Below are 13,094 nucleotides of genomic sequence, written 5' to 3' on the forward strand. Positions count from 1 at the left end.
GTGTGATTCGGGCAGGCGGCAACTCAAGTTCCTCTTTTGCTAATATCATAACATAATTTATTCGATGACTGTGACGTTTGAGACTTGAGGTCGAGTTGCTCCGGTTGGAGTTGGAGATGCTTGACGGTAGAATTTCTTCTATTCGTTGTCCAAGAGCGTCACGACATGATACGAACGAGGAGGAGCGACACTGCAGTGGTAATCTAAGTCTCCCTAATGGCTCGTGGTGCAGTACACTGTAGATGCTGGATGTCTTTCTCGTCCACAGCTCCACGTATTTCAACGTGTCCGTCGATCCGATCCAGATACTCGGTGTTACGAGTTGCAGGTCGTTCACAAACTCGAATCTAACGTATGTCTGTCCATTCTAGATCGATGATATCTTGTCTATCTCCGATACAATCCGTCCACGACTCGCGCGCGCATGGATCATGACGTCGTCTTGCGCGACGCTGCTTGGTGAAAACCTTCCAGTTCTTCGCGAAAAAGTTACCACTTTCGAGAAATATCGTCGTGCCTATCGTCACGTGGCAACAGCCCTGCCAGTCCCCCCAGTATGCAATGCAATGGCGCAAGTTGAGCATTTGCGCCTCGAGCGCATCCCCATACAGGCTGGATTCCAGCCGCGTTGTCGTTGATCTTGCGTGTCCGTTGAAAAGCATCGACATAGTGACAATCACTCCTGTACCCACTTCAACGTCGAAAAGTATCCGATTGTGGCTCACTAGCCGGTTTTGGCTCATTGCAGATACTGCGGCATGGCTGATCCCGTGCTGACGATGTACGCGCGATACTCGCGTCCGATGTACGACTGCGGAATGCTAGCCACTTGAAGCTCAAGCGAACTCGGTGCAGAGGGCGGTGCACCGCCGTGTGGGCTTGTGGACGGGTCTCTGTTGCTCGCAGTCGCAGTGCCTGGAGCAGCAGCAACAGTAGCGTGAGAACGCGGAGAGGGAGCTGCCGATGGCAACTGAGGCTTGTGTTGGCGTTGCGTCGGACTGCCATGACAATGATTATCTCCCGCGTCGCAATTTGCAGGTGCACCTAGAGCTGGGAACTTGTCGATGATGGTTTGTTGCTCGATCTGATGCAACGTCCACCATTCGGACTGCGGAACGTACCAAGAGCCGTAATGAACTTTCGGAGGGGAAGCTGGTGGTGACGTTGGCGTCGGAGTACGCAGTTTTACGTGTCGACGACTTGCCATACTGGACGCAGTTTTAGGAGGTTGGTGTGGACTCGTAGATCGGTCGTCTTTGCTGCGTCGTCGATCAGTTATCACACTTGAGCGTGACCGTTGCTGGTGCGGTGTGTGTGACCTGCGACCGAGTATAATATGCTGTGAGGATCTCAGTCGGTGTGGTGGCGAGGGGGTCAACGCAAGTCCATGCAGCCGCTCGGGGATGTCCACGGCAGACTTTGCACCAGTCGATTTCTGCCAGAAGATTCGCGGTCCTTCGTCCTGCTGATTGAGTTGCTGCAGTTTACGACGTTGTCGTCGCCTTCGCTCGGGGTCGTACCCTGTTCTGTCGGTTTGACTGCCGTTTAGATCATCGAGACTATCGTCATCGTCAGTATCGTCTGCTAGACTACCGAGCGACCATAACGCCGTAAATTTGCGCTGTCTTGGCTCCGCTTTATCCTTGACCCCCTCTGTCTGAAGGATAGACGCCTTGTGTGACCTCCTGTGTTGAGTATTTAGTGGCGTACCCGTGTCTTCGGGTTGTCCGAGGCGAGAATACGTTGGCTCAACTGCTAGATATTCCATGTCGGCCAGAATCCGATCCAGCATGGCTTTGCGTTGGGTCTCGCCCATTAGATCGTTTAGAGTCCGGCTGGCACGGCTGTCAGGGAGAGTGCCATCTTGTTGAGTTTGACTAGTAAGCGTAGTGTTTGGTTCCTCGCGTCCCACTTGTTGCGTTTCAAACATGTGAAACAATCGCGAGGGAGACCCTGGGGGTGCTTTTGACTGTGTGCGCTCGGAGTGTTTCGAAGACGAATTGTTGTTGCCCAGAATTTGTGGCAGTGGCTGTCGAGTGGGAGAAGCGAACTGAGGCGGCTTTGGGTTCTTGTGCTGCAGGAATCGCCATTGAACTTCGAGACAGTTAGTGCTCGGTGGAGAGAGATCTCGACTTCTGCGTGTCAGAGGACTGTCCTGGCGTCGCGAGGACAACGCGTCTCGGCTCATTGATGAGCAATGTCTTTTTTCCAGTCTAACAATATTTTGTACCCTATTATTAGAGCTTTCAATTTTTAGTTAGCCTGATCAATGCCATGTTGCAATAATAAAGTGCACACTTTCTATCAACTCGGATACCAATGGAGCTGAGGAGTCGACTTTGACTCGTTTAGCGATCTAGTCATCCAATGCGCTATCCAGCCAGCACTTCATCGTTTCAACTCGGACAACTCCATCGCTGAATATGAAGTGCAGCTGCACTCGATCTAATCACACAGAGTCTCGTGGCCACGGAACCAGGTCGACGCTAGAAGCAACATAACAAATCCAGCCGGTATTAAAAAGCTGGCGTCCCTCCTCGTTTTGCTTAAGCTGTATAGGGTGCTTCCTCTACATCACCAATTCATTCGCGTCCGATGTATTGGTACGACTGCGGAATGCTAGCCAATTGAAGTTAAGCGAACTTGGTGCAGGGTGGTGCACCGCCGTGTGCGTTTGCAAACGGGTCCCTGTTACTTGCAGTCGCTGTGCCTTGAGCAGCGGCAACAGACGCGAAGAGAGAGCTTCGGTGGTGCGAGCTTAGTGCGACCAGTAGTGCGGCCCTGTCAGCTGCCTCTTTTCGCGTTCGGCCCCTTTTTAAAAAAAATATCTCGAGAAAAAGTTGAACTGTACTTCGATACCAACAACACTAAAATTAAATATGAAAAGTTGCGTTATCTTTGATTTGTTTAAGAATGCCATCTTGCTGACCTTAAATTTTCATGTTTATTCTGAAAATTCATTTAGGAATTTTTGTTTACTTTTTAAAGAGAGTGATTCATTTGCCCGAATGAAAATCTGCCAAATCTGAGTCGAGTCGACCCTAAACCTCCTCAGATAAATACCCCTTTCCGGACAAAGTATACCGTATAGTAAAGGGGGGCGACCACACATTTTTCCCGCCTCGGGGTCTGAATACTGCTGGACGATCGCCACGAATCTGCGCGTGCTGCCGAGCGTGGGTCAGCCACAGGGCAAGAATCGATCGGCGCAAACGTGTAGATGGAGCTAAGGGCGCGGACGTCTCAAAAACGTCGTGGATCAGGGTCACGAAGCGATGATGACGCATCCAACGTCTCGGTCGAGTCCAGCGAAGAGGAATTGGTCGACGAATCGCTCCCGATGGAATCTGGCGACAACAGCAGCCGCTCTAGCGACTGGACCAACACCGACGACTCTGAGTCTATCAATGTAACGCTGGCTGTGCCCGACAAGCATTTAGACCGGTATTTTGCCGCATCTTACCAGGTAAAGTGGATTTACACTGCAATAGGCTTCTTTGCTGATCCCATTGTGTGCTATGAAGGTCTTCCGTGTTCGTACAAACACGACCGTTGAGCGTCGTAACACAGACATCCGAAACAAGAACTCTAAAGCACCTGAAATCCCGTCCGAATGGAAATACTACGCGAAGACGTTAGTCTGTACTTGCTTCGGCAAGTACAAGTCGAAGGGAAACAGCAAGCGCCCACGTCAAGAGACCCGGTTATCGGACTGCAAAGCCCAGGTAAGATACGGCTTCAAGTTTTACTTCTGCTCGGGTTCGTTCGGGTTTGTTCGGGCATTGCGGGTACTATTGTCTCAATTATCGGTACTAACGTTAATAAATCTGGCATAGATCAACGCCTGCGTTCGACTAGTTGACAAAGCCAAGCACGCGTTTGCAGTTTGTATCACAAAGTGTAACCCCGTACACAATCATGTCGTCAACCGCCAAACCTTCTATCGCTTTTCCTCGATCCACAAGGTGCTAGATGATGGCGTCATTGAGTCGGTGGATATGCTCCGCAAGGCGGGTGCAAAACACAAGAATATTATTAAGTTCATCATCGAGAACACGGACGCCAACCCGTCTATTCAGGACGTGCGTAACATGGTTCGAAGCCTCAAGCAGAGCGAAAACGTGCGTGGTTCGCGTAACAGGTCCACATGGTTGAAAACATGGATGCAAGAATTCTGTGAAGCACCAGGAAATATTGGACGTATATTTGTCGAGACCATGCAGACCAAGGTATAGTATTCGTTCAATTTGACTATCGATACCTTAGCTAACGTGCAGTGTTGAATGTAATTAGCGAGTTGCGACCTGCATTACATTGCAAACCCAGCACATGAGGCTGATGTTCGAGCAATTCCCGGAGGTTCTTTTGATCGATGCAACCCACGGCACCAATGCTTCTAAGTACAAGGTATTTTCGCTCATGGCGCACGATGTTTTCGGCCACGGACAGTTTGTTCAGCACGCCCTTCTGCAGAATGAACGTCGTCACACTCTCGTCACTGCAATCGAGGAGTTTAAGCAGAACAATCCGGCATGGACTCGAGTCCAAAGCATACTTATCGACAAAGACTTTACGGAGTTGTCGATACTCAGGGCAGCGTTTCCGGATGCCTCTATACTGCTCTGTCAGTTTCACGTGTTGAAGTATCTGAGAGAGGCTGTGGCATCTTCGGACTATGGTTTCACCTCATGGCAAAAGGACCAGCTACGCAGCACATTCAATTTGCTCGTGTATGCTCCTACTGAGGCAGCCTATTTGAAGCATCGTCGCTACCTCCGCCACCTTGCGACATTTGGCGTTGCTTCGGGCAGTTCGAGCTTACTCGGGCAGGCTGTGGCTGATTCGGGCTCAGTTGGGCACTTGATGTTGGATTCGAGCTCAGTCGGCACTCAGCGGGTGATTCGGGTCCAATTGGGTTTCGCGTTGGTGATGCGGACTTAGTTCAGACTCAAGCCGGCTCGGATGCTCACAATGAAGCCGAAGAGGAATGCGACCCCAATCTGCATGCGTTTGAAGCCTACTTTACGAAGAATTGGGATAGCTGCAGAGAGCTATGGTGTGCATACAAGCGTCAAAACACGGTTACAAGCAGTACACGTTTGCCGTCGCCCAAGCTTCGTATCATTATAATGAGGTATTTCCCGGAGTATACGCTATCCATAGCGAATCAGGTCGGAAGATGCCCTCGACGAGCCTCGAGTCAGTTACACGGTTCACAAGAATAGTTGGACGTGCTCATGCCTCTTCATGGCGACGCGCTTACTTCCTTGCCGGCATGTGTTCTTCATACGGAAAGACGTGAAGATGGAATCTGTAATCCCGACTCAATTGCCAAACGAGCGGTGGTTACTAACAACGGTCCGATCCGCTGTCAACCTGGCTGAACTTCCTCGTGCCAAGTTTGCCATGGTATCTACCCCTGAAGACGCGAGCTCCACATGGGACTCTAACCGAAAATATCGGGAGGCAAACTTGATAGCTAGCTCTATCAGTGACACAATGGCCGGATTCGGGATGAAGGACTACCATCTTGCAATGAAGTTTCTCCAATCGGTGTCTCGTATCATAAAGCACAAGGAGTTTGAGAGGCTTCTTCAAACCGAAACGGAACGACCTACCATCCTGGTTTCAAAGACCACAGGTGCGGGTGACGATGTGGATGATTGTGGCGACTGTGAGTTTGGTCAAGCTGATATTGAGCATACCGAAGAGAGCTTGCTTGCCGTGGGCGATCATTGCAGTAAGACTAGGACCTCCTGTGTCACAGAGGAGGCCAACACTCACGATCTAGCCGACATATGCCCAACTGTGCCCCAACCAAGACCAACTTTGCCCGAATCAAGACCAACCGTGCCCGAAGCAGGACCGATTGTGCCCGATTTAAGGTTGATCATCCCCGAGCAAGCTGCGAGTGTATCGAAACCGACTGCCCCGAAAACAAGTGCATGTATCCAAGAACCAAGTGAGCCGAAGCCACCTACAACCGCGGTTAATATGAGACCAACTGTGCCTGAACCGAGACCGATTGTGCCCGAACATAGCATTTCTGCACTATCAAAACCAGTCAATGAAACACCATCAGTAGCTCAAGCCAGTGAAGGAGATCAACAGGCGACTACATCCAGATTATCTACAGTTGATATTAAACAGAGATGTGGAGTTCGAAATTGCGAGTCCAGTGCGTCAACGAGGGAGACCTAAAGTCACGCCAAAAGCAAAGAAAGCAAACCGAAACAGGCTGATTCGGAGTGTAGAGGCAGATTCAACGCTGTTTGACTTGCAAATAAGCTTGCGGTCCGTTCACGAAAGCCTTTCCACGAACGCTACCTATTCATCCTCCGCTGAACTTGCTCGACGACTACAAGTGTATACATTTGGGACTAAGCCTAAACCCCCAGTGGCCCGACAGATGAGCAAACTCCCTGCAGGCAAGACGCTGACAGACTCAAGTTTGCTGACTCGAGTGCTTTCCAAAGACATACTCAGAAAGTGTGACGCGAAGGTTTCCGCGCTTCAACGCAAAACGTCTGGATTATCGGAGAGAGACGTATCGGTCGAGATTATTAGTCTGGGTGTGTTCTCAACAACGACATTACGAATGATGAAAGGTTGGCATCACGCAATTACAATCTTCGACTCTATTGACAAAACGCTGAGCTGGATCAGCCGAATCGACTTCACCCAGCCGCTTAGCCCGGACTACACTATTGAAGCAGACCATGAGATACCAAGCAAGCTTAAGCAGCTACAGATTCGCTCTGACTCGGTACGTCATCTTGTCACTGTACTACCTCGAAATAAGGCTAGTAAGACTAACATTGGAGCACAGATACATCTACTAGACCTTGCTGCCAGAGGGTCACTCGGGGACGAGTGCATGTATGCGGTGATGAACGTGATGTTTGCGTCCACACCAGGGGTGGTCACCATTGATTCGAGCCACGTCGGTGTAGTTGTCAACGGGAAAAACACTACAGACATGGAGGGCCTTGCGTCTCTTTTCGCCGGGGTTTCGGACGAAAAGGTGCTCGTTCCCATCAATTGTAATGGAAATCATTGGTGCGCTATCATGATCGACCTATCGACCGAAAGCATATACACTTACGACCCGATGTCATCATCCTATGCGGCCAGCGTCCGAGCTATCGCGCACAAATTGGTGGGGGTCCTACCGATACCGAAGGATAGGTATCATCACCAGTCGTACGTATCGAGCATTGGTATCCAGACCGACAACTACAATTGTGGCATTTACGTTCTCTTGGCATTCGAAGCCTTTACGGGAGCTTCTGACGTGGGATATGTGAACAAGCAAAGGTTGCAGCTTCTACGATACCGGTACCTCTGTATGTCTGTGTAAGTTTCTTCGGCATAATATGAGACTTTACATTTCTGATGCATTTTACTCTGACACTGCCTGGGATGTCATTGAATTTGGCTACACTTCACTGAACTATTTATCCAGCTATACATGATTCGCATGTATACATCGAATTCCCCCATTCGGGTAGCTCGGACACATTCGGGCGCACTCGGGTGTGTGCAAATCCTAAAGCATGTTGCCATTCGGGTGATATAACGACTGCCATTTTTAAATGCAAATTCATTTATTCGAGAAACCTCTTACACCTAAAAATAGAGGAGCGTAATTGGTGGGGTGCGCTCTTTGAATTCTGAGCCAAACTTTGAAGGTTAGCCATTCTTCGCGGTTTATCCCCACGCTCTAATGGCAACATTCTCGTGTTGTCACTTGTCCCGAAGAATGAGTTCGGCATCCCATGACTTAAGAAAAGATAACGATATGCGAGGAGACCACAAGGAGGTAAATGGAAACTGCAGCTGATAATTAGAATATGGCGTTTGTGTTTGCGCTGAGCTATGACTGTATCAAAAAAATGAATGTCGCAAAAATTAATGGACGTCCTGCTTGGTCGCTACGTTAGAGCCCGTGTTCGCCGTATGACCCGGTTGTCTGTTTAGCGTGGCGGGTCTGGCTCATTATAGTGTGCCAGCGCATCAAAGCCTTGATCTCCTTTCTAACGAATCCGCTATACTCCGAGCGTCGGAGATGTCGGATCTCCGGAGCAGCAAGGATGTAGTCGCTGCCAGATTGCTAGGTCGCAACAGAGGGTGGTGCCGTGTACGAGGTGGAGCATGCTGCACTTACTTAATGGGGCTAGTGCGGCTGGGACGCCGCCAAGAATTCCTGGAATAAGTATGACTCCTGGACAGGCGTGCGGTAATGCTGCTGGAGCATTTGAGTGTGAGGTTGGTCCTGCTGGAGCATTTGAATGTGAGGTTGGTCCTGCGGGCGCAAGGGAGCGTGAACTTTCTTTTGCTGGGGTGTCGGAGCGTGATATTGTTTATGGTGAAGCGCTGGAGTGAGAGTTTGCTGCTGGTGGAGCACCGGAGCGACTTGAAGAGCCGGGGCTGTGGATCGTGAATCTTCAGGTGCTTCGCAAGAGCCGTCCAGCGCTCAGCCATAACACGATGTTGTATCTCTCAAAAAGACGGAAACAAGCGTCCGAACGCCGGATTAAGTCGCTCAAACTCTCTGCGTTCGGTAAACACCGTTTTGTCCCCGACGAACGGGACGCCAGTAGCGTCGAACGAATCATGGGCTCCGATTGCAGCGAGCAATACATCACCATTCGCTTGCGCTTGAGCATTTGCAACCTCGACAGGCTCCACTTGCCTTGCGATCTCGCTGATGCGCCGATTCGGAAGCCACCACACATGGTCGTCGTCCAGTCTTTGGTTTTCTTGGCCCTTCGGAATTGCTTCGTCACACCGCGCCTACCTTGAGGTGCGCGTCCGTTCTTTGGTGATGGGCGCAAGCACGGTTGGAAAGCCTAAGCATTACACCAGCAAGCGCATTACGTACCATAACATAAAATCTCCGACCTCCAATTTTCTCCGACGGGGGTAAAGTCAGTCTACATTTATGTTAATTTACGTAAAGTTGTGTGAACACTGTGTTAGGGTAGGGGAGCTAAATTGAGATCTGTTGTAAGCAAAAAGACGGTTTGAGGCCGTTTGTAGGCAAGTATGCCGCCGGACTCACAGGCGCTAAAACGGCCTGTGGGCCGAGAAAACAGATATTTTCTATTTATGCATGTTTTTAGGCCGGTAGGCTTGTGCACTCGCCACGGCAAATTGACTAATGAGGACCCTACCCAAGAATCGGAGCCCTTTTTACGACAACGCTATGTGTAACTACACAATAAAATCACTGGCTACGTAGGTAAAACCCCACAGCCAAGGTTTTATTCAAATGAGTGGCTTGTGCAGCCGCAAATGCCACCAGAGGCTCACTATCGATTTTTTTCCTCGCAGTGCTCAAGTCATCTCATGGCCCGGACCTTATGGTTCTCTTCATGTTTGTATATGTGTCTATGTGCGATATGCAGCCGCCTCTGCTCCTTATGCGTGGTGTACTAGCTTGCGCTGATGTTAACATTGCCGTTCCGAATGGAGATAAGCTTTGTGTTTAGCGCTGCACTTAAATTCATGTTTGGATCGTAACGAGGTGAACTTTGCTGTTCCATTTGGAGGTTAAGCTTAGTGTTCAATACTACTACCACTGTATACTAACTAGCTATTGAGACTAAACACGTAATACACCCTGTATTAGCTATCTATCCCTTATCGTTCCTCATGTCTCGGTGTTATTCAGCGTGTTGTCCTCCACAGCCTCGTCTTCAATGAAGGTCTTGCGAACAAGTAGGCGGCGCACCTTTTCAAAGGCAGCGACTACGGTGCGGTTTAGATGTTTGCGCGGCTCCCACGTTGGCTCCCACTCCACCAGGTAGTACGTTCTGCGGTTTTCGCGCTTCCAGTTCAGCAGTTTGCGAACGTGGTGCTGCTTCTCGCCGTCAAGCTTCTCTTCCGCGTTTTGATCGGCCCACTATCAGACAGATCATCGTCAGCAGAGGGGGTACAAGCCACGCTCGAACGTCGTCGAGACCGAAACGCCGCTTCTTTTGCTTGGCCAAGGATGAGATGACGACGTCGATGGCTTCAGGAAGTAGCGTCGGCGAGGCGATGGTCGTATTCATGATAATGCGTTCATCACTAACCCGAATCTTGTTAAGCTTGGATGCAGAAACACACAGCTTCTTGAGCTCTCTGGTCGAGCTGATAGCGTTCTTGACAGGCTTGATGGATGGCATGATACGGGTGGAGGCAGAAAGGAAAATGAGAGACAGGATTAAAGGATTAAGCCGCCAAATGCAATCAATGGACGGAGTGACGCTTAAACTTAGTTGTACGTAATTACGTGGTCGAAACCACATCTAATATGTTTGTTGTGTGAGGTGGAGCAGGGTCTTGTATGCAGCCTCCAGCTTGAAGGCGCCTATAGCGGTTTTGTGATAGTTGAGGTGGCCGCTCTTGTGGAGTTTGCGCATTGTGTTCAGCACGTTTTGGGCCCCGCTCGCGAAGGTATGTTAACAGAGCTTCCTCTGCTCTGGTTCCTTGCCTCATAACCTCGTCTCTGTATTGTGGTAACTTCTCATTCAGTACAAAGTCGTCCGGAAGAAATAGTTTCATGAAGGCGACAATCTGCTTGTTGGTTGAGCGCATATGCTTGCTTGAAGCGTCCGTCGAGCACCACAGACGAGGTTCTTGTGCGTACCAAGTAAACCACGCATCTTTCAGTCTGACAGCACCAGAGGTACGGCGTCGCTTGACTGGTGGTGTGTTTGTTTCCGCATCTTGACTAATCTCGATTGACGTTCTTTTCTTTTCTTGCTTGTTGTAAACCTTAGCCTCCATTACCGACAGACGCACGTCGAGCTTCTGATTTACTTGAATTAACTGCTCAATCAATGATGCTTGGTGAAGATACATGGGGTGTTTGGTGAAATCGGTTGACGTTTCTTGAACAGCAGCGCTTTGCTTTACGTCAGATAATCGTGGATCTCGAGCCAGGTACGATGACCACGAGAGTAAGTCATTGCATGAGAACCCTTTGGCTCTGGTACAAGCTTCGATGCGCAGGATCACCGGGCTATACGACGCTTGTGTCTTAAGCTGAGGATAGTGTTCAACAGGTACGACATCAGTGTGTCGCGTACACGGTCATTGACATTGTGCTGTGACGTCTCCAGACCACACGATGCGACAAAGAGTGCTGAGGCGACAGATTGAATCTTCAGCTGTGTGTCGGAGTCGAAGATGTCCAGCGAAAGCAGATGAACTGGCGTCTCAGGGTCATGACTACTCAATACTCGACCGACTTTGTGGTCTTCTGACGGGCTGTTGAAGACGTAAGCAAAGGCTTTGTTTGTCGCCGTCATATTCCACGCTCCTCTGTCGAAGATCCACTGCACACACGTTCCAGCACCGTTGGCATGCTGAGCGCCGCCGCGTCTGAAGGAATGCGACGTCAAGCGCTCAGTGACACCTGCCTTCTTAGCTACTCTCTCCAAAACGCGATTGACGTAGCTATGGATTCCAGATGCTGCTTCGGTCGCTTTGGTCTCACTGTCAGTGTTTTGCATGGATTCAGCTCCCGCGACGTCTTCGGGGTGATCGATCAGGTCAATCAGCAGGGCCGACGGTGTCAACGATGTATGCGCGCGCTTGTTGTTCTGGAAGCTGGTTCAAGAGTGATACACTGGGAGATGCCTGTGTAATAAGTGCCAATGCAATAGCAAGAAGCGGACACGTGGCAATGTCGTCGTCCGGACACAGCGAAAGACCCTGTTCTTCAGACGTCTTGACACGAATGAATCGGACAAAGAAAATGTCGCCCGAGCCAACAGATAGGTTTGTCTTGTGAAGAAGAGTGAGATCTGACGCTCGTCCGAACAGATACCAGAGTAGGCAGAACAGAGCAGCATCCTGGTAGTCCGCAGAGGTAACCGCTGTCGAATACAGATAAACGAGCATCTTCTTCAACGCTTGCTTGGTACACGCCGGCGCTTTGTTGACGAAAACCCCTGATTCTCTCTTCATGCAATAACGTTCCAAAACTTGTCCTTTAATAAGTAGAGTCTTCTCAAGAGCTGCTCGATGATGGGGGAACTTCTCTAAAAGCCAATTCTTGGCCTGACAATAGTACCGCATCACTGAATGGCGTGCCAAGAGCTGACCTTTGCGCCCTTCCTTAAAGGTTAGATGCATGCCAAACTTGTCGACCCCCGTTGCTAGGATTAGCGCTGCATTCTCGCGCTGCATGCTCGCTTCCAGATAATCCCACGTGACGCCTTCATCCTCTACAAACTTCTTGAACGACCGTGCTGCAGACTCGCGAGCTCGCTTCGTGTTGGTAGGTGCGAGGTCTTTTAAACTCATTCTTGGCGGTCGGAAGTGTCGGAGCCTGCAGGTTATTTATAAAATATGCTAATGACTTGCGATTAGTAGGGAAATATTAATATCTTTGGTGGTCCCTCCGACTTGATACGTCGGAGGCGTGGTTCTCTTGCCATCACGTACTCTCGCCGTCAATAATTGACCTAAAATCGGACTGATACATGATTTAATTCATCTAAACGACATTTTAACTCGTATCTCTACTTCTATTGGATAATATTATTAATAGTAAAAACAAGTATGGTCGGAGATCTAATGAACATCCATACCATAATTTATCCGATTGGAGGACCTCTCCGACCGGTACCAAGAAAATCGTACACCATGCATAAAATTGTACAGCGTGCCAAAACGTTTGACTGACAAACATGGTAATTGTTGAATGATTAGGGGAGATAGGAAAAGATGCGAAAGGTCAGAAGGTCTGTTTTAAGCCTAGTCTATAGGCGCAAGGAAATTGTCTGAAACGCTCTGTGGGCTGAGAAAATCAAGAAAAGGTAAAAAAAAAACCATCAAATTGGGTCGGAGCCATGTGCTCTCGGGCAGGTAAATTCACTAATGAGCCCATGATTTTCGTGGCGGAGTCCACTATTGAGAGCATGCTCATGACCAGTCGCTACTGTGTATGCCTATTGGTAGAAATATCTACCAATTAAACATGCCCACGCATAAGTGGATAGACACGTGGCTAGCTGCTGGCCAGCAGCCACAGAAAGCTGAAGAAGGCCACAGTAGCTCTTCGGTTCGACGAAGAGGGGGAATTGCTAGTCGTCTTC

At 49.6% G+C, this 13,094-nt stretch overlaps 1 protein-coding gene across 1 annotated transcript; it reads right to left on the bottom strand.

The window, feature by feature from the left end:
- Positions 1-739: 739 nt before the first annotated feature.
- Positions 740-2,188, bottom strand: PITG_10785 (uncharacterized protein; the record flags this gene model as incomplete). The annotated part of the gene is made up of 2 exons (XM_002901568.1): positions 740-1,521; positions 1,711-2,188. 2 exons carry the CDS (start codon positions 2,186-2,188, stop codon positions 740-742), a joined length of 1,260 nt encoding a protein of 419 aa, XP_002901614.1.
- Between the last annotated feature and the right edge of the window lie 10,906 nt (positions 2,189-13,094).

Source organism: Phytophthora infestans, genomic scaffold (genome assembly GCF_000142945.1).
Source record: "Phytophthora infestans T30-4 supercont1.20 genomic scaffold, whole genome shotgun sequence".
Lineage (NCBI taxonomy): Eukaryota > Oomycota > Peronosporomycetes > Peronosporales > Peronosporaceae > Phytophthora > Phytophthora infestans.